Genomic DNA, 22,031 nt, shown 5'->3' on the forward strand with positions numbered 1-22,031 from the left:
ATAGGGTAGCATATTTTTCTCTCAAACTTGACGCTCCTCCTGTATTGACCAACAGTACTTGATCATCGGTGCTGGGGTCTAGTCTTATGTTTAGCTTGCGCTGGTCATGTGAGAAACCTGAAGGTGTCTCACCCACTAGTCTCCAGGGAGCGGTCATCCAGGTGGCCAGGACACGGCCATCGCTTTTGGATCCAGTTGCTGTGCGTGGTCCAGTGGGGGAGGATCACCTGGATGAGGGGCCCTCAGGGAGTGGAAGTGGGACACAGGCGGGTGAGGTGCGGTATCCCCTTCCCAATAACACCTTTTCCCCATCATACCAGGTAGGATACCTAGGAATTCAACCCCCACCCCCTTTTCGACACAAACTCTTTCTCATGGACAGTTCACCGTGAGCGACAGCGGACTAACACTTGACCCGTATACCTGACATGTCCCAACACGATGGACAGGAAAGGTCAGGCAATTATGGATTATTGCACACACCTGATTTCCATCACACTTCCCCACATGGACGAAAGCACACTCTGAGCGAGGTAAACTGCACAAGGAAACAGCAGTTCCAAGATGGCAGTTTAGTACGAGGAGAAAGATGGCGAGACACGAGAGTCGTAAGGAGAGAAGTACCGTGACCTCTAAAGACCGTTACTTTCATGAGCATTGGAAAGTAAGAAAATGAAGACCAGGAACTAAGGCTGATCAAACCTGAAAATTGTGTTGGAGGTACCCGGGACTCTCCTGCATCGATATCCCAGGCGGAGAGTAGCGATTGCCGTCGTAGTACTATCCTTGACTCCTACAATAAAGCGATGTCAGAGAAGACAGTACAACCGGTGAGCCAGAGAGATTGATACCAAACCAGCTTGTGTTTTGAACCAAGGTTTCAAGCTGCAACATTGTACAAAGAGAACAGTGTGAAAATATGCAAAGATGGACGCAGAGCCAATTTGAACTTTGTAATTGAACTTTGAGAGGCGTGCAAATGATGCCATACACAGAGTGGTCTGGCGCCATGTGGGTGTTCATTCAAAAGTCTGTTAGGTGTCCAACTGATGCTGAGTGTGTGTATAAAGGAATAATGAGGGCGAAGTGGTCATGCAAAGGGTCAAGATAAATCCTGTGCACATTCGAAAGTCTTTGATAGTTTAAAGTGCATCTCAATTGGTCCGAGCCAGGCTGAGGGAGACTAATCGAGTGAAAGAGAGGGTTCTGAGCCCGAATGAGGGGGATCCGGGGTGAACAGAGAAAGAGTCCCCGAGAAATAATTATCTGAACATACTTGGAAGGAGATCTGAGCCGGCTGAGGGGGGGGGGGGGAATCCAGGGTGAACACTCAGAATTGAATACTGAGAAGAGGAAAATAAACTAATCGTGTTGCTTTGTGTAACAGACCCTCTGAGTCAAGAGACTTGCAAGAGGCAAAAAGACTTGAACCCAGAAGGTCTTGAACTGTGTAAATGGAACTGTATCCTCATGCCGCAGAAGCCAGAGTGTGTGCTTTGCTCGAGTGAACCACCTTGCCCTGTGCTGAAAACGTGGGGAAGGGAGGCTAACGGCGCGAACATCCTGTAAACACTTTTCTTTTTCATGAACATTCCCCCACATTATTTGTACATTAGTAGTAAGGTTTGGCAATAGGTTTTTTAGTATAGACCCTTTTAATTTGACAAGACACCACCAAGGCTGCATTATTATAATTTGATGGTTGTAGCTTGCTCCCATCTGTAGATTTAGGTTTAGATAGGTGTTTAGCTCCCCTTTGTGAAAGTTCAATAAACGCCCTTGAACTCTGATCACTTGTGTCTGTCTTACAGTTGATATTATGCCTTCCTTACAGTCATCCCACCCCAGCACCGATGGACCTTCTTCCGAGAATGAGATTTTGGTTGTGGTCTGTCTGCCCTTGAACTCTATTTTGGCATTGATGTAGCCCAGCAGATCCACTGGTTTGTTTCTAGTTCTTCTGTCTTCCACAGCCTGGTGTCCCACCATGCACTTGCACGTCTGGATGGGCAGGATTGTCAAGCCAGAGCCTGAATTGGCCATTACACTGGTTCCATTGCCATACACCTTTATTACGCAATGCATTTTTTTCCCTTCTTGCCCGGGAACTGCTAACCATGATGACCTTTCGGCCTGTCATCATCGTCGTCGTCTTCGCTTGTGTATCCTTCCTCTTCGATCATCGTAACTTTCTTTGTTCTTCAGCTGAAAGCTATTGCAATGTGGCCAAACCTCCTGTAGTTTGAACACTCTTTGCTCCTCACAGGACAGTCCTGGTCGTCAGCTAGGTGTCTTGTGCTGGTACATCATTAACATTTCAGGGGCTCTCTTCTTTTCATCGCTTTGTTGTCAGCAGCATCTCTCTTGGGCCTATCTCGCTGCCCTCTCCACTGTACAGCTGACATCGGTGGTTGGCGCAGGTCCCGCCAGTTCTCTCTGCCTGCATGAGGTCTCTTCTGCGTGAGCTATCTGAATAGCTTTGTCCAAGTTTAATTCCTCCTCCAGGATAAACTTGTCTTGTACTTTTCTGCAGTTCATGTGAACCACTAGCATGTCGCAGATGATGTTCTCCATATTTTCGCCAAACCCACACTGTGCTGCCAGCTCCCTAATGCGGGTGATGTAGTCTACTGGTTCTCCACTTTACTGCTTCCTGGTGTAAAATTTTAGTCTGTGTAGTACCACGTTCTCCTTGTTTGAAAACCTTCTCACGATGCATCAAACAGCCTCCTTGAACACATAGTCATCGCCCTCTTCTACCGGCGCCAGTTTGAGGCCTGCAAATATCATCTGCCCTTTAACAGTGTGGCATTACGTAATATTGCCTTCTTTCTCCCTGCCGTGTAGTCCATATCCCCATGGACGCTGGGTAAATTGTAAACAATAGTTCCCACTGCTGCCATGGTATCCCAGGCCTACCTGGGGTCTGCATAAAGGCTGGAGGCGACGTAGCTCCCTGCATGTTGGCCTTCTAGGTTGTCTTCTCAGGTCCTCGTCGCCAGTTATGTAGTGGTCTATGGATGACTGGATACAAGGTTATGAGTGAAAGGCTTGAATTATTATTGCATTTGGAAAAGGGTCAAATGTCTCTCGGTCTCTCTCAACTGTTGCTTCACTGCTGAGCTGGAGTTGCGCTTCTGGGGTTTTTAATGCCTGGTAAAGTTGTATGGTGCAGAGGCCACAAGCCTCTGGCAAGGAGCAGCGCCGGGAAGCATCCTTTCATCTCCTGGTCCACTCGCAGTCTGGCGCGCTCACAGGAGATTGTGAGCATGTGTGATAGCAGCATCGCGAGGCTGCACCCACAGTACCTTGGGCATAGAATTTATTTCTCACAACTTTGAAAGGTGCTTTTTCACTTCTGCAAAGAAAGGAATTCACCTTGCAAGAGGGTGCTGATGCCGTGGCCATACAACATTTTTGCTGCTAACAGCAATGGGGATGGAAATTGTAAGTTATGTAAGCAGCACTTGGGATCTATGGAATAATCAGGTTCTGCATGGCCAACAAGGTACAGGAGGCCTGTGGCAGATGTTGCAGTGCGTTGTCACATGGTAAGCTTAAAGGAGAAAGATATTCCTTAAACTGTACAAAAAGGACATCATTTACACTACCTTTAAGCATGTGAAATGGTATCCCAAGGCTACCATGGGCAAAACTATGGAAAGGTCCCAGAACACGCCCAATAGAGAACATTTTCAGCAAAGTTCCAGCCAGCGCCCTTACAAAGAGAAAGGCCCAACTGTTCACTGCCAAGCCACATGCTAGCTGACCTGGCCTTTATGATGTGTTACAAATAATCATATATATATATATATATATATATACACACACATACACACATTTGAAACAGTGGCCAGACAGAGTCACTCTCTCTAGTCACTTTTTCAAATTTAAAATACATTATCGAAATAAAAAAAATATATATATATGAGCAAGCGACGAGTGAGTCGCGAAACGCGTTAACGCCTCGAAATAGGAGGACTGCTGCACTTGGGAGGACCCATATTGGGGTCATTTTTCTACTTTATGGAAACGAATTTCCATTGTTTTTTCCCTGTGTTAATAAATAAAGGAAGATAACAAGAAAACGAGAAAGCGTTGGTGTGGATTTTAAATCCCCCCCCCCCTTTTTTGTGGATACTGGACGAACATTGCATTGTGGAGAGTGCAGCTCGATTCTGCTACCTGAAGGTAGAATTTGCTAATATATATATATATTTTTTTTTTCCCCCGCTATTTATTTGCTGAAATTAAGTTTCAGGAGAGAAAAATACACACTGACTTCAGTAGGGGCCAGGGTGCAACAAGCACAGAAGGAGAGCTCTTCCAAGGCAGCCCCAGGTAGCAGCCGTGATCTTGTCTGGAAGGCTGCGGCAGAGTCCTCCAAAGCATTCGGGCAGCAATGCAGTGCGAGACAGGAGGCCTGCACAGTAATGCACCCGAGTCTCGGGCTCTAGGGGAAACAGGAGTTAGTCTCCAGAGGTGGGGGAGTCAGGTGAAACAAAGGAGCTGGCCAGTGTGTGGATGCTTTTGGAGGGCGACACCCGCCAAAAGCGGGTGAGTTGAGAGCTATGATGTAGTGTCTTGAAGCCATGGTGTATGTGCACGTGACTAGGGAGGGAGCCGGAAGGCATGGGGCAATGGAGTGGGTGGAAGAGGAGGGGATAATTACAGGTGATTGGAGTGGGACATATGTAGAACAATGAAGTGTGCTAACCCACTCCCGGTGTCTGTGCCCGATTTCGGGAGACAGGTGCCATGAGGGTCCATGCACACAGGCAAGGCAGCCCCCTACCTGGAACTGCACAGTAGAGGAGGGCAAGAGAAGGGGTTTGAGCAGAAGCCCCTACCACCATTGTGAGAGGGAGGCCTAAGAGGAGGGCTGCATCAAATGGTGTAGATGCAGTAGTGTGGGCTTGTGGCAGCCCAAAGTAAAGGAAAGATGGGGGCCACCAGGGGATTGGTGGGGGCAAAGAAGAACAAATATAAAAGTGCAAAACGAGAGGTGCACATAAAAAAGGTGACAGAAAGGGCTGCTGAATTGGAAAGAGATTTAGGGGGGTGAAAGTTCCACGCTGAAGGGAAACAGTACAAGATGCCTTGACACATGGGGATCATAGTGAAGTGTAAAGTGAGGGGGAGGGGAGTAATGAGAAGGGAAAAAGATGTAATTTGGGAGGCAATAAAAGGGGAGACTGTGAAGTGAAGTTACAAGAAGGGGTGCAAGGGAATTGTGAAAGTGCTGGGGGGGAAATTGGGGGGTAAGCCGAGAAGGGGAAAGAAAGGAGAAGATTTGCTAACAATAGGGAGGTATGGGCCCACGGTGCAGACTGGCCTCATGAGAGGGTGAGTGCAGAAGAAGAGGGGTTGAGGGTGTAGCAGTTGCCACCATGGACAAAAGAAGAATGGCCATGATGGGCTGGGAAGAGATTGTTAGATGAAGGGGGCATACAGGTGAGTGGGCAGGAAGAATCAATAGAGAGGAAAACGAGCAGAAGGGAGTATGCCAATAAGAAGGAGGTGTGCTTCAGCTTTACAGATAGAAAGGATAAAAGGGAGCCGTTTAAGAAGGCACAGGTTGAGGGAATAAGGGGTGACACAAGACAGCAGAAGAAAGGATGGGGGAACAGATTAGAAGATTGGGAAATGTCAAAAGATGGAGGGGATTGGTTGCCAATAGAAAGAATGAGAAAGCAGGTTGAGGGGGAGATTGGTGGGAGGTATTAGAACAGAGAAGAAAATAAAAGGGTACAAGAAAGGAGCCCGACAGGCAAGAAGAGTGGCACAGAACAAAGACAATAGACAAGTGGAAGGGATATCTGCACACAGTCGCAGTTGGGGGAAAGTCCAGTAACAACCGGTACAAAGTGAGGTGAAGAGAAAGGAATGGGTAATAAAGATGAGGAGAAAGAGGTGAATCAAAACAATCTGAACAGCTGGGAGGTGCACCAAAGTGATAATAACGGAAACGCAATAGGTGTGAGGAAAATTCAATACTAATGTCTCTAATAATACACAAAAGTTCAGGTGCAATCGGGTGGTGCCCCCTGGCCTGTTGGGGCTTCGGCATCACCTAAACAAAACACATATCATTTGTTGCTGACTGGTGACCTCAAATGCACTCCTCTTGGTCCAACAACCCTCTCTAGTTAAAATGAACTTGCATACCTCACATTCAAAAAATATACTGTAAGTATATCTTACAAGCGTGTTTAATACAATTAATCACATGCATTTGTTCACAAGTGCTATTCAATACAATCCTATAGCCAAATACACATGTAAATCAATAGGGTCTAAATCACATTACATGTGTATAAATGTACATTTGGTCAGATAAGAAACATCAAACATTCATCTAGCTATTCATCACATAGTGTTAACATGGAATGTCCATTTTGATGAGACTCAATAGTAAAACATTCCAATATGCCGACACGTATCCTCTCCGCTCGCTACGCTAAGCAATCCTCAATTCTCATCCTCCTTGACCTCTTGGCAGCCTTTGACACCGTAGATCACCCTTTACTTCTTAGCACTCTATCCTCCTTTGGCTTCAAAGGCTCTGTCCTCTCCTGGCTCTCCTCTTACCTCTCCAACTGATGCTTTACTGTCTCCTAGGGCGGCGGCACCTCCTCCAACTTCCCCCTGAACTATGGCGTTCCCCAGGGCTCCGTACTTGGACCTTTCCTTTTCTCTCTCTATACCTCTCTTCTCGCCCCCGTCATCTCTTCTTTCGGCATCTCCCACCACTTCTATGCGAATGATACCAAACTCTTTCTCTCCTTCACCTTTGACCTCCACCACACTCTCTCTTCCTGCCTTACGGCCATAAAATATTGGATGTCATCCCATTTCCTTTCCCTCGACACTGACAAGACTGAAGTGCTTTTCTTCCCTCCCAATACTCTTACCTTCCCCTCCCCCCTTCATCCACTTTCCTCCTTCTAGTCTCCCCATCTCGACCCACGCCCGCAGCCTTGGCCTCCATATGGACTCCTCTCTCTCCTTCTTTAACCACATCTCCCTATCCTCTCGTGCATGTCGGCACCACCTCTTCAACATCCGTAATATCCGCTCCTCCCTTACCTTTCACGCTTCTAAACTCCTAATCTCCTCCCTTATTTTCTCCCGCCTCTTCTACTGCTCCTCTCTTCTCTTTGGACTCCCTATCTCTCACCCGACTCCCCTAAAATCCATCTACCACTTCTCTATCCGCACTCTATGTCTTCTTGGCCCTCGAGACTCTATCTCTACCTCACTCTCTCAACTCGGCTGGCTCCCCTTCCTTTCACAACTGAAATTCCAATTCCTCTGCCTTGTCTACAAATCTCTCCATGACCTCGCCCCTCCTATCTTGCCTCCCTCCTCTCATTTTACTCTCCCTCCCGCTTTCTCCGCTCAGCTGATCTCCACCTGCTCGCTGTACCCCAGCCCCTTGTGCCTCCTCGCGATTCCGCTCCTTCCAACTCTTGGCCCCCTCCATTGGAACTCCCTACCTCTCTCTATCCGCTCCTCCCCTACCAACCCATCTTTCCACTCCTCCCTCAAAGCCCTTCTTCTTCACTCCCCCCTGACTCTCCTTCCCTACCTCTCCCCCCCTCCCACGCCAGCCCCCCCTTCCCCTCCCTCGTTTCCCCTCCCTCCTCTGTGTATATTGTTCTAAATACTGCATCACTGGTTTGTTTCATGTTTGTAAATTATGCTTCATTCATTACTGTACTTGTTATTCTGCAAAGCGCTTTGGTGTAAAGCGCTATATAAACTCAATAAACAAACAAACGTTTCGGAATCACAAATTCCCTTTTCAAGGCTGTCAAGCTGTTACTTCTTAACATTCATTAACATAACACCAACCTTTCCACTGGTGGATTCTATCACAATAGTAAGAAACACAAACTCAGAAGTAATCTAGCAAGTGTAGCCCGTTTGTAAAGAAACTTCTCTTCCTCAGACTTCTGTAATATACACGGATTTAGAGCGGTTCGAGTGAAACGTTTCTGACAGATCCAGGAGCTGGCACTGGGAAGGGCGTTTTGTAGGCAGATGGCATTAGCTAGTGCATGTGCGAAAATACTGCATCATACAACTAGGGTGGCAGCAGGAATAAGACAAGACCTGGAGGTGGTATTTATTAGGATACAACAAAGGATCAATGTGGCTAGATGGCTGGGTGAGACGTGGGATGTGAAGATATTTTCTGATGCGGCTGGGGCAAATGGTTTTGGAGTTTACTGGGAAGGAAAGTGGTGTGCAGTGGTAAGGTTGGCAGAGCAGCATATCATTGCAATTTTGGAGTTGTTTCCGGTCATAGTGGCTTTGGAACCTTGTGCAAAATTTTTGAAGAACAAAAGAGGTATTTCCCACACATTTCAATTACCAAAATAAGGAGGCTGAAAATACCAAGTTTTTTTGTCTAATTTTTTGACCTTTTTGCACCTTGTTTGCTAATAAATAGGGAGTGGGGTACCAGAATAGATTAGGACAAGGGAATATTGAAGGCTGTCGGGGGTCGAGGGGAGTCGCCCCCTGCATTTAAAAACAAAAAAATAAAGTGCAAAAAAGTCAAAACATTTTAATAAATTTTTTGTTTTTAAAATTCAGACTTTTGAGCCTCAGTATATTTTTTATTCTAAATGCTCACGTAGATCCACAAAAGAGTGGTGTTCAAGGTGGATAACGAAAGTATTGTGTCAGTGATCAATAGGCAATATAGTAAAGATGTGTGGATACTGAAGTTACTGCGATGGTTGGCGCTGACTTGTCAGAAACAGAACGCCATTTTCAGTGCAAAGCATATTGCGAGGGCAGCTCATCACATTGCTGACGCACTCTCTTGCTCACAGTAGCTGAGATTCTGTGGGCTGGCAGCAGCGGCCGCAGACGAGTGGCCGACCGAAATGCCACCCGAACTGTGGAGCTCAGGGATCAAGAAGTGATGGAAGGGTCTTTGGCGGCATCAACTAGATCATCATACAGGCTGGCTTGGGAAGAGTTTGAGGAAAGTGGTGACAAGGAGAGACGGGGAGTGGGGCATATGGTGGATAAAAAAAGGGAGGGGTGATGCTGATTAAGAAAGGACAGTAACCAGTGACTATCGCCGCTAAGTTGGCGGTGGTGGCGTTTTATGGGAAGTGTTTTTGGGGTTCTGAACCCTCAGCAGGTGTATTGGGAAAGAGAATATTAGAAGGGTGGGCCAGGAGGAGAGGAGCAGACAGATAAATGCAGGCCTATTTAGGTGGGATTGCTCAAGGGTCTGTTGGCAGCACTGGAAGTGGTGTGTTCTTCGGTTTGGGAAGTTTGTTTGTTCAAAGCCATGTTTACGGCAGTGTTTTCTGGAGTGTTCAGAGTTTCGGAGTTACTGGTATGTATAGATTGGGACGGTTTGAGGGTGGATGAAGTGGCATCGACAGAGAAAGGTGTGCAATTATGGCTAAGACTGAGTGAGACAGATCAGAGGAAGAAAAAGGTGTGGCCGGGGTACTGGGGAGGTCTGAAACAGGGGAGATCTGCCCGATGAGGGCGTTGAACCTTTTTGGGGGCGGAAAAAAAAGAGCACAGTGGAGTGGGATTGGTTTCTTTGTCCGTGACATTGGCGGGGGAGTAAAAGGGGGACCGGTTTCAGCAGTGCTGAGAAAAGGTTTGGAATGTGTGGGTGCAGACCCAAAGGAGTTTGGTACACAGCCCTTCTATATTGTAGCGGATTCAGAAGGGCCTGGCTTAGGCTTGAAAGAAACAGAGGTAACATGGATGGGTATGTAGATGTCGTGCAAATGTAGATTGTATGCAAGGGATGTGAATTATATGCAGTAGAATATGGTGGATGGTAGCAGTGCCCCCTTTTTGTTTTCATCCATGTAGAGCCAATAATGCTGAAGGAAGTGTTTTTGGATTTGTGGATATCCATTGTTAAATGGACCAGTAAACAAGCAGCGACAAGGACTTACGGCAATTTGTAATAATACAAATTATGAAAAAAGAACTGGGGCTCATTCTGAGATCACAGAATGGCACAGAATTGATATGGGCACAATTGCTGCTACGAAGAGTGTGGGGGTGTGTTCATAAACCTGCGGCCATTGATAAAGTAAGAAAAGAAATTAACAGAGAAGTGCCCGGTTCTTGCAGAGAGACAGGAATGGGAGTGCTATGACGCAAGGACATTAAGTATGGGGAGCCAGTATATTTTACACAGGAAGGGGTGCACGTGTCATTTTTAGGGGCTGAAATATATTTGATGGATGTGGTTGATGGGTTTCTTAAAAAATGGAACGATGGAGGGGCGGGGGGCATGACACCATTGGGGGGGTCACACTGAGTGCCAAAACAGAGTATTAAGAGCAGAAAAACAATAGGAAAAGGTTAACAATAGCTGAAGTTGTTATAAAGGTTACAATAAGAGAACAGAGGGGGATGAAAAATAAAGGAAAAAAGAACAAAATATACTTGGTCCTAGAGCGGCTGGTATGAACAAAAGAAATTAAGAAAAAGCTGAAAGAAGAGAGAAACAGTAAGGAGAGATAAAGGTGGGGAATGCAAATGTAGATAAGAAGGAAACAAATGAAAGTACAAGGAAGGGCGATTGAAAAATGTTTCCTGTGACAGATTTATTGTTAGCGTTAACAATGTATGCTTGTTTATATAAATATGATAAAGAAAAAGTTGGGTAGGTGTCGCTAAGGCAAGGTTCTGAAACAGAGTATTGAGAGCAGAAAAACAAAAGGAGAAGGTTAACAATAGCTGGAGTGGTTTTAAAGGAGGTTACAATAAGAGAACAGAAGGGGGTGAAAAGTAATGGAAACAACAACACAATATACTTGGTCCTAGAGCGGCTGGTATGACCAAGAGAAAGAAAGCCAAAAGCAGAAAGAAGAGAGAAATAGCAAGGAGAGATACAAGAAGGGAATACATAGCAAGATAAGAAAGAAACAAACTAAAGTACAAGGAAAGGGGAAATGTAAAATAAAGATAGGGGAGGGGAAGAGAAAGAGAACAATGAAGGGGATTTGTTGTAAAGAAAAGTTAATATGCTATTATTTTAAGCTGAACTGCATTGAATAAAAGCGGGCTTTCATCTAAAGGAATGAAGTTAGTTTTATGGGTAACACATCTCGCACAATGGTTAGCATAAACATTCCAGGGTTGCCTCCACTCTCTATGAACAGTGGCAGATCATACATTTCGGCGGGACTTCTAATGACATCATAGTGCCGTTCAATGTGTCAGAATGCTATCAGCAATTATAGGACAGCATTCTTCCTTCCACTTGATTCTACACACATGGACTCGCCCCTCAGACAGTGTGGGCAAACACCAGCTAGTTACTGATTGTCCTGCACACACTTACACCATGTGAACTTTACACCTGTCCCGCCAGCTTGTCACACAAACCTGCAGACATCATCGACCCATCCTCGCTCGGAAGGCAGTCCTTCCTTCAATAGCAAACCGAGCTGGATCCACACTCGTCGGGCTCCCATCGGAGCACACATACCTCAAGTGCCCCGACCACAATTCACACACAAACATGGAAGCATGCAGAGAACAGGTTCTTCCAACACGCACTCGTCAACACTTCAGGATGTGTATCATGTATCTTGCATCTCCCCTCAATAACTTCCCATCCCTCTCTTACGGGACCCAGTGCCAAGGGGGACACCAAAATGGCATAAGTTGAGCTATACAAGACCTTTTTACACTACTTAAATATTCCGGGCCTGATGCCAGTAAAACCAGTGGTGCTTAATCTGTCGGGGAGCTGGCAATTAAATCAGAGTACAAACGATCAGTAATATGAAAAAAGATCAGGATGGGAGATCAAGAGAGCAGTGATGTTTTGGATTAATTTATTGCATCTCAAAAAATGTCTTTAGCAAGTTGCTAGGTATTTGCATTTTGTACACACAAGACAGTAAAACAGACAGATATTGTATTTGAGAAATGGGGGGTACTTACGAGTACCAGCCTCTTGGTTATTGAGGTAATGTTCCTCTATTGGTGCACATTCTCTAACAAACAAATGAACATTTCCATCTAAAGAAGAGTAAGTGCTACCCAGGGCTACTGGTGGTCCACGGGTATTGCAAATAAAGTACACACAACAATACACATAAACAAAGGAGTTGTGTCACAGATCATTGACAAAGTAGTGTTTCGGCCAACGGTGGCAGTTGAGAACACGCTATTTGTAGTGGCCTTCTTCAGGATAGAAGTGAAGAGTGACTCTGTCCGTGCGTTTTATCTGTTGGAGTATAATGGAGAGGTGGATAGCGTTATGATCTCGGAAATCTCTTATTTTGACTTTTTAGTTACTTACTAGTAGCTGATTGGTGCTGAAAAAAAAGACACTGAAGCGTGTATTGGGATAATGCTTACCGTCGAGCAAAAGTGCGGCGGTATAGTTGTTATCAGAAGTCTCTCATTATTTCATGGTGGGGACTGTGATGTGTTTGATACAATTTTTGCTGCAAACTATAATTTTAATGTGATTGATGAGTAGATTGTTTTTGGTAAAATGTGTGGCCAATTACGCAAAGCTGATTTTATTCAAAACGTTTCCATGGCCGAAAAATGTGTCAAAATGTCCCATTTTGAAGCATTATCGTGAACAAGAGGAGAAGGGGCTGCAGGGTTGTCCCCCACACCCTTGCTCACTATAATGTCAGCAGGGGTTGCTGGGGTGTCCCCCACACCCGTTTGCATCAAGTTAAAAATAAAATAAAGAAAAAGGACCCTGCGGCGCCGGTTCGTGATCACATAAGTGAATGGGAACAGGCATCACAGGGAGACTCCGAGTCGGCGGCACACAGCGGAGTGCGCCATCGATGGCTAAGTAAGGGGGTGGGTGGGATGTTGTTATCCAAAATGGCTGCAGGAGGAAATACCAAATGTTATTTTAAACAAACAACATTCGGCTATTTCTTCCTCAGTCATTTCGAATACAGACAATTCACTAAAATTCAGAAAAGACCTAGGTTTCAGCATACAGCAGACCTACGTTTCCCCAATGGGATCCATCTCCATCTGCACTCTCCCCAAAACACTCTTCCACCTGAGGGTTCTTCTCAAGGACTAGTGGCCTTCCTGAAGGTACAACTTCAACAGTCCCTTAATAAAAAGGCACACATCTCGGATTATGGTCAAATTATTGGATACTCTGCCCCCCCCCCCCCAATACTGCCTATCCGCTTCAACGGGTAACAGTTTCTACCTTTTCTTATACCAGTACTCCAGACCAAAATGTCTCTGGACTTTGCAGGTTGTCTAGGAATTGGGCCTTATGTTGAAAAAGTACCCCGGGGGCCACAATTTAACAGTCTCTGGTTTCAAGAAAAACCAGGTCTCCCATATGCCTTTTGGCAAAAACATCCTTACCAGTACATGGCCACTTTTGACCAACAGATAGCTAGCATTAAGGGTTTCAGCAGGTTGCTTGTACTTATGCACTTGTGGACAACAGGATCCACATTTTCTACCAGAGGGGAGGTTGGCTAGGAGGACCTACGAGTTGGCTATTGGCCTGCTGATCCCATTGCTGCTCCACAGTCCTGGCCCTACACTCACCCAAACCTGCTCTTACTCTCCCCTCCTTACTGATCGATCGAACGAACGATTGTTTGTTCCTTGAGTCTATGTCTTAGTCCCATCTCTGATCCTCGTACTATCCTTAGGCTAGCCTCTTTGATGTTCCACCTGTCCCACATGATCTACAGATCCAAGTTCGTGTTTTGCCCTCAATGCCCCAACAGAGGCCCAACTCACCTCCTCCCCTGGTTGTTCCTTTATGTCCTCTCCAAAACCCCTCTTACTTACCTCCTCCATTAATGTTACTCCTTTTCCCAACTCCTCTGCTCTGATCTCCCTCCTCCTGCTTCAGTCCACACCTTTCGCCTTTCCAATTTGCCCTAGTCCTCCTAAATTGTCACTTTTCCTCCCCTCTTCTCTGACGTTTCTATCTCTATTCTACTTCAAACTCACCACTAGTTCCCTCTTCCCCCACCTGCTTTTCACTTCCCTCCAGAACCTCAAGTTCTCTTGCTTACCACCTCCTCCTGTATTTGTAACTTATTCTGCACTTTTCATCTCTTTCATACCTCCAACGCCCCCCTGCACTCCTGCTCCTCCATGTCCTCATCCTCTGGCCTCTCCTCCACTTGTCTACCATCCTCTCTCCTGCTCACTGCTCTGCTACTACAAATTCCCACAATCGCCTGAGGCCGCACCAACTTTATATGGGGCTTTTCCTGCACCCCTGGGACAGGTTAAAATAAAGTGTCAATCTGAATTCTAGCGTATTTGTGAGCACGGGATTGACTACAAGCTAAACGCTCCCAGTCTTGATTGAAATCGATTGATGAAATGCTTAGGTTCCACAAAGGGTGGACCGAGTGTGCAAGTGGCTTGTTACCACCTTGATTACTCTATTGGCATGCATGTGCAGTGAAGTGCACATCTGGAATATTCTGCTCATGCGGAGCCAGACTTGCCACTCACTGTCCATTCTCAAGTTTGGTTCCTCAGATTGAGCTGTCTCGGAAACAAAGGTGAGAGTTACAAAAGCATTCTCTGTTGTAGGGTTACCAAAGTGCTTGACAGTTTTCGAATTGGCCGAATTGCAGACATGATACTGCCTTCCCATTAAAGTGCCAGCACCAGCTCAAGGCCACATGTGACAAGACTACCAATTGACCACATGGTTATGGAGCGGTGAGGATGGACCAGGGGACCCTACCCATGCCACCCATTGGCCCATTATCACATAGCGGGTTGTGGTGCCCAGCCCCCCCCGAGCTGCCCCCATGCACCTCCAAGGGTCCGGCTGGGAGAATGTCCCACTCTCCAAAAAGTATAACTAAGAAATTAAACTCATCATAACCTTGTGTACAGACAGATCATGGGCCTGAACATATGCAAGTGTCCCTCGCCAGCACTCAAGGCAGTACATTGGTACCCAGTGGATTTCAGAATATATTTAAAGGTTATTTGCTTGACTCACTGCTGCCTCCATAATAAGGACCACAATTACCTTCTAGCCCTTGTGAGCCCTTACTCTCCTGCAGAGAATCTCAGATTATCAGGCGATAATATCTCGACTAGTCCTAAAATAAAAAAACAACGCCACATTGGCAATATATTTGCAGCCAATGCCTCCAAACCGTGAAATGATTTACCTAGGCTGGAATCAAACTACATTACGTTCAAAGCAGCCTATCCAGGTAAGTAATGTGACCGAATACCATCTGGCGAGGGCGGTATAGCCTTAGCTTTTTTTTGATCGTTTATGATAAAAACGATGCAGATAGTTCTGTTTCTGAAAGTGAGATCTACTAATCAAATCCCACCTTCATAAAGCGCCATGTCAAAAAGCATAAGGCACGCATGTACCTTGCAGGGATTGTCTCCGGACATTCCCAGCTGCTGCCCTCGAGTGGCAGGAGGCAGGTTCAAAAGTCACATTCGTTCCTGAACACATTTACTGGTACACAAAGATCCAAAAGGAGTGTCCTGTTTAACTGTCTGCACCTCTGGTTCAACATATTATCAATGTGTACCCAAGCAGCCTTGTGGCAGTTATTAAACTCCAAATATAAAGCATGTCTGATTTTGACGTGGTGGCTATTGAGATTACAGAATTCTACAGTCACAAGCATTTGGATGTCACTGTTGTGCTTATTGTGCAGTGACTCATTCATGACCGAGCTTGGATCCTATTAGTGGTCTTGTCTGCAGGTACCTGCAACAGCCATGTTGGACTCAGTCCAGGTAGCCTTCTTCCTCCAGGGAACATGAACCTTCCTTGGAGTTCTCCTGGTAACTGGTGCTTCAAAGACAGTCCTGCCATGACAATGGCCCTCTCACGCCAGGGTGCCAATTACCAGAATATTTCTGAGGAAGGGGGCAAGGGTAAAGTAGCACAGAAGAGAGATTCAGAATGTAGAAGTGTCTCCACTGAGAATTTTCTATGGCTCCCTACATGTCCTATCATCTCCGCAACTGAGGCACTGGTACCAAGGACCTTGCCACTGGAGGGGACAGAAACCATGCTAAGACCCCCTTCAAACGTTCGTGGCTGGGAAGGCAGCAGGAAATCAGACTCTCAGTGCCCATGAGACCCTGGACTGGACCTACCAACAACCACAGAACCAAGCAAGTGACCCCTGGCTTTCGTTGCATCTCCGAACCACCTTGGCGCTGGCTTGGGCACCTTCAACGCTGTTCAAGCTGCCGCAAGAGAGTGACTATAAAGTCATCTTTAGCCTCTACGGTGGACCACTTCCCATATCAGAGTTCCCTTGACACATACACTGAAGCTCTGTCATCTCCACATCGAAGACCCACTGAGTCTTCTAACAACCCCAACTCAACACTGCATACCAGGTTACCAACTTCAAGCTTCAAGCCGTAGCCAATGCAGTACCCCGATGCAGTGTTGAGCCAGCCGAGCCAGATTGCTGATGAAGGGCAGTATCCGCTTATCGATTGCAGAGGGCGCAGAGCGTTCTAACGCCGCTGACCTAACATCGCCACCTATTCCCTGCGTCTTAGACCTGCAAGTTGTAGTCACTGCCAAACAATACTGCACTGTCACTTCCTGGCTCGGTGCCCAAGGTGCCCAGACTTCTATTTTAATGCCGAAAAATCTGATTTAATGCTACAGAGCCCCAAAGACAAGAATATATTTGAAGAGGCCCTGTCCCCCGGTCCACCTTAAAGGACTCTAGTGACTTTCAAGCCAATGTTCTTTACCTTTTGAGGTTCCATTCCTTACATCTTCAGGAACTTGGCATTTTGCTGCTAAAACCTTTGAGTGGACACCCTGTCTTCCAACGCAGAACGTCCATTACTTTAAAACCTGCTTTCTCTGTGCTTTCCTTTACAGAGATGGGACAGTAATGTCATTAGTTGTGTGAGTTTGTGTTCGTTTAAGTAAAGTTCCTATTTGTATAGAACCCCGGTTGGACATTGTGTATTTTGGTACCCCTATACTATTTTTTTGTGTTGCATCTGTGCCAACTCATGTCCCCCTCCTAAAGAGTATAGCCTGCCTTGGCCCACGTTACCAAAAGAGGCAAAAGGTATACCCATTGAGCTGTGTCTGTTCCATCCGTTTGATTATGATCAATGCTGGCTTAGTGGTGGTAGTAGTGGTAGTATGGGGCTGAGTAAGTGCTTTAGCCTCTTCTCATTCCTGTACTCCTGCCGAACAGTAGTCATTTCATCACAAATGTTCATTAGGTGGCCCTACATAGGCTGCGCATGGTTCTCTTCTCCGAACCCACAAGCAGGACTATTAAGATAGTTCCTAAAGCAGCCCGCACCATGTTCAACAGGACCTGTGCTTACATTGTTTTCAGCATGAGTTGTTGTCCTCTGGGCTCGAGCCACCAAAGCCACGGCCTGGGTTCTGCTACATTCCCTGGTAGACTTGCACTTTTTTTCTTTCTTATTATGCATTTTGTGGTCAAACAGGAATGCAACTTGACTGTATTGTGAGTCGTGGTTTGCATGCACTATGTGTTCTCCATGTACCGCTAGCAGGCGCTTTGAAACAATACTACTGTAAATAGGAGTATTATATAGTGATAAATACTGCTATTGGCGCCTCATGGGGGCTCAGGGATATTACCGGCGCCACCCACCCCACCATAACGGTAGTTATCACCATTACCACCCTGGCACTCCCTTCGAGATGCTAATAGTTTCAAAGTATTTGTTTTTTTGTATGAGAGAGGCTCTGCACAATTATCGTGCAAAAAAAAAAAAATAAGAAAGGCTCCCACTGCAGCAAAGAGTAGTCCCCTTTTTATTTCCATGGTGGGAGGCCAAGATGGAGCGGGACCAGAGGAGCCTTGAAACACCTCTTTGGTGTATTAAGGGCATTATAAAGACCCAATAAATACATTAAATAAAGAGCAGGTAATCGTGGTTGGGCACAGAGGGGAGTACAGGACGAGGGGAGAGGAGGAAGGGCAGCGTGGGGGGTGGGTGGGGGCGGGGAGATTCAGACGCTATAAAAAATGGCAGAGACCCAGGTGGGCAGGCGCAGGGGTTTCCAAGAGAACGTCACTGTGGGATTCCGCCTGTGCTTCTGGCCACCTGACTGGTCGGCGACTCCAAAGTGCTAATAAAACATCAATACATTAAATAGGAAGGCCTTGCACACCCAACGCAAGAACTATTCATTCGCATGCCAGGCTACTAATTGTGTATTTCACTCCCGAATCTTAGGCTGACACACTTTGCAAAAGAGCATCTGCGAATAATAGAAATGCCTTGATTGACAGCTGGAATTGGCACTGAGAAACAAACACATGTCCCCACTCCGATTAAATGTAAATGCAAATGCTTTCCCAAATAAATGGAGTGTGTGTTTCATTTGCACAATAACTACCTGGCAAAGGGGCATGCATAGTAATAAAAGCTAGCAGCACAAAATATGCTTCAGCATGATCCAAGTAGTATGCAGCAATATCCTGTGCTTTGGTGCGCGTTTCACTTGAACTGAACTTATCGGCAGGCTTTCTCAATAACGCCCCAGTAGGTCACCTTCTCCAGAAGTGCATGCGACAGCAGGAGCATTTTTATAATCACGGTTTCGCTTCTATGCTGCCCATCACGAGCAAGTGGGCTAGAGTGGGCCTTCATGACACTCGGAATCATGGCGCAATCAGATGGTAAAATGCTTCTGTTACAGAAGTAGAGCAGGGCACAGTTTTCTGGCCAGTGTATTTTGTTTCTCCTCGCTCCCCTTTCCTGTATTTTAAGGCTTTGCTTTTTCCCGGGATAGTGGCAGCTTAAATACAAATTAAGGTGGGCTTTCAGAGGGTCTATCTTTTGCAGCTCCCTGCCTGAACCTTCAATCGCGACAAAGTCTTGTGACATTGTTATGGGTAAGACTAGTCCATGCAAAATCTCCCATAGAGCCTTGAGGTAAATGACGTCAAGGTTTGTAGGAACTAAATCCTAAAATATCCGCTCAAGAGAAACCACCCATGCAGTTGCAAGTTTGGACAACAAAGAGTACATGACTTTGGAAGACAATCTTAAAAGCTAATAACAAATGTCCCTTCCTCCATAAGTCAAAAGGTAGGGAACACTTCTTCCGATATAAAATCTGTCCATCTGATTGTAAGTGCAAAATGGCCCAACACATTTTGAGTTTAAAAAATGTAAATGGGCAGCCACTGACATTAGGATTTTTTGTTGTTAACTTAGTGTGAGAATCAAAACCTTATCGTTTAAGCTCGCATCAACCCAGGAGCTGAATCTGGAGGTAGAAAGGATCATTTGAGCTTGATTCTATATCAGTTACCTCCTTGTTGCTCACCTTCTGGTAGCGTGGGCCGAGCTGTAAGAGAGTCTCCCAAAGAGTGTATGTTGAAAGAAAGCTGCAGTGCAACATAAGCAATAATGACATTTTATAAAACATGCAAACAACTCGGATGGAATTAAACTATAATCAGGTGCCAGAAAAGGTGCATCATTTGAAGAAAACAGCAATTTAAACTTCACTCCCTAAAATTAACCATTTCATTAGGCTCAGATCCGTTGACATGAAGCAGCAGCAGCAAGATTTGTGGATCCATTCGATAGACGATCCCTACCTTTCCCTTTGATCCTGGAGTGATCCACCTTCTTCCTTTTGCGCAGGTGGGACCCATGCTGCTTCCTCAGCGCGGTCCGGACGACAGCTACCTTGACCTTTGAAGAATGTGCGTGACAGCGCTGCTGATCCATTCTACGAGAAAGCAGAAGAAACACTGAATCCAATGAGCCATCATCGCCCAACTCAACAGCCCCTCACCAACCATGAAGAAGCAGCAAGTTACAGATGACAGACTGCGGGTAGTCTCAGTGAACTGCACACATCAGAGGCAGAGTTTGACTCACAGTACCAACAACTTCATACAGTAAAGAGATTATTACAAAAATATAAATTGGACAACATCGTGCACAGTTGTGTATTTATGAATTAAATGAATTAACACAGTTTTATACAGTGCACCACACTTAATGGGTCCCTTGCTGCAACACCTGAAGATACAAGAAGGTTTTGAATACTTCCCTGACGTTGGAAGCCATAGTGGAGGGAAGAGGATTGGCTGGGAGCGCGATACAGAATTTAGCAGGCTGGTTCGGCCATGGCGATGGCATTTTCTGCTGACCGTTAAGAGGCGCTCTGTAAAGAGCGGGAAGGGAGGAAAAGCGGGACTCTGTTAAACTGGCCGGAGCAGAAGCGCCAAGTTATTTAAAGATTGGCATTTCAATTTGAGAGGAGTACTTCTCTCGCGCAACCACCAAATGGCGAGCGTGACGTGCGTCAGACACGCGACTGCAGCATTTTGCCAGTGTCGAAGCAGTTCTATGTTTTCATCACTTACAGAAATACTGTTAAATAAGTGGTTTTCTTATAATTCACGGCTCAATTAAATACTGTAACACTTTGCCTACATTGGCATTTAAAAATGAATGCTTACAAATACTCTCATAGTAGCAGCAAAGAAATTCCAGTTAGGTAGTTCAAGATGGACAGCAATAGTCACAAAAATAGAGTGCACTTGAGAAATGAAGAAATTAGAGATATATTATCATTGAATTAAGTTGAACATACAAAGAAAGCGTTTGCGCTTTGCTCTTATGCTCGCTCCACTTCATTTTTCAACTGTCCGGAGGCATCGGAGGGCAGCAAAGTTAGCATGTCGGCTGTGCTTCCCCCCTGAGTCTCAGGAGAGCATTTGGTTTTAGGTCTGCGTGAGATTTTCATGCAGGAGTAAAACCAATGGATTACAATGGAATACGCCACTTATTAGCACCTGCTAATGAGTTTGTGGATTCCATTATGGAACACTCTGGAAAGTTTATCTGCAGGAGGTGTTTTAATTGTCCCAAAGTGGAGAGTAAAAGTGAAAATGTTGCCTTCATTTTCCCTTTACAATTACACCCCGATTTGCAAGTGTTTAAAATTCCATGGACAGGACCAGAAACACACAAGTGTAAAAGTTGGTGGTCCCCTGCATTCAATTGCCTTTTTATTAAAAATTAGCCCCTTACAGTATTAATCAGTAATTTTACCACAAGGTCGAAGCGTTGAAAATCTGGATAAAAAAATATACCCATTGGCTGAACTAACAAAAATACTAACACACTTCTGTCAGAAAATTGATTTTCATTAAACAGTTACAGATTATTTCAACCTGCAATACCAGTGACATTTCTTTTCCTCAAATACAGGGGGTTGGGAAGTCTGGGTGGGGTGATTTTGGGACACGCCCCTTAACCCCTTCTCCACCAAAACCGCCAGAGCACCATAAAAGTACAACCACTCCCTCCAATCCATTTTTTAGAAAACAAAAAAGTAACTTACCTAAAGCATCGAACATGAAAACATTGTCAGCATCAGCTTGCATGGAGAAATTAAAGTTGTGACCGTAATCTTGTATTGAAATTAATATTGTGTAGTACGTTTTCCTAGCGGGGGAGGGGGGTAATTTGTGCAGTAACATCACCTGGTACCCCTGAAGCTTCCCTAAAACACTTGAAGTTCTGCATGGTCTACTCTAGCCTAGTTTAAACTGCAGCTCCCAGTACCAATGCCCTATGGTTCTTGGGCGACAGAGGGGTTAATTTTTTTACCCTGTACTTATTTACAGAAAGCAGCTGCCGACAACAGCATTGACCTAAGAAGCCAAGGCCATCCAACCATCGATTGCTTACTTACTGTCATTTTGGCTTATATTCCAGTTGGTACCAGAGTTGAGTAACTCCAGGGATGGTCTGTCTGGAATACTTAACCAGGAAGGAGGTGGGTCACTTTGCTGGGATTCACATGTTAGAGGACTGTTTAGAAGCTTGGCATCCGAAGAGATCTGGACACATCCGATGAGAATCCCACCACACTTAAAGGCGAAGAGCATGACTAAATACAAGGATCTGCGTAACAGAGAAAGACAAGGGAAGAGTCCCTCTTCGGTTTCTTTGATGATGTTCAAGCAAGTGAAGCCCTTGTGCACACTACTTGGACGAATTAAGCC

At 45.6% G+C, this 22,031-nt stretch overlaps 1 protein-coding gene across 2 annotated transcripts in view; it reads right to left on the reverse strand.

Annotated features, from left to right (window-relative positions):
• Positions 1 to 22,031, reverse strand: part of RGS3 (regulator of G protein signaling 3) — a 1,502,625-nt gene that overhangs the window by 1,259,242 nt on the left and 221,352 nt on the right. For both annotated transcript variants that reach the window (XM_069609876.1, XM_069609875.1), the window contains exon 2: positions 19,605 to 19,738. In XM_069609876.1, the coding sequence (XP_069465977.1) occupies positions 19,605 to 19,737 (133 nt within the window). In that variant the 5' untranslated portion in view covers position 19,738. The remainder of the gene's footprint in view (positions 1 to 19,604; positions 19,739 to 22,031) is intronic.

This window comes from Ambystoma mexicanum, chromosome 8, assembly GCF_040938575.1.
Source record: "Ambystoma mexicanum isolate Mex_15411 chromosome 8, UKY_AmexF1_1, whole genome shotgun sequence".
NCBI lineage: Eukaryota > Metazoa > Chordata > Amphibia > Caudata > Ambystomatidae > Ambystoma > Ambystoma mexicanum.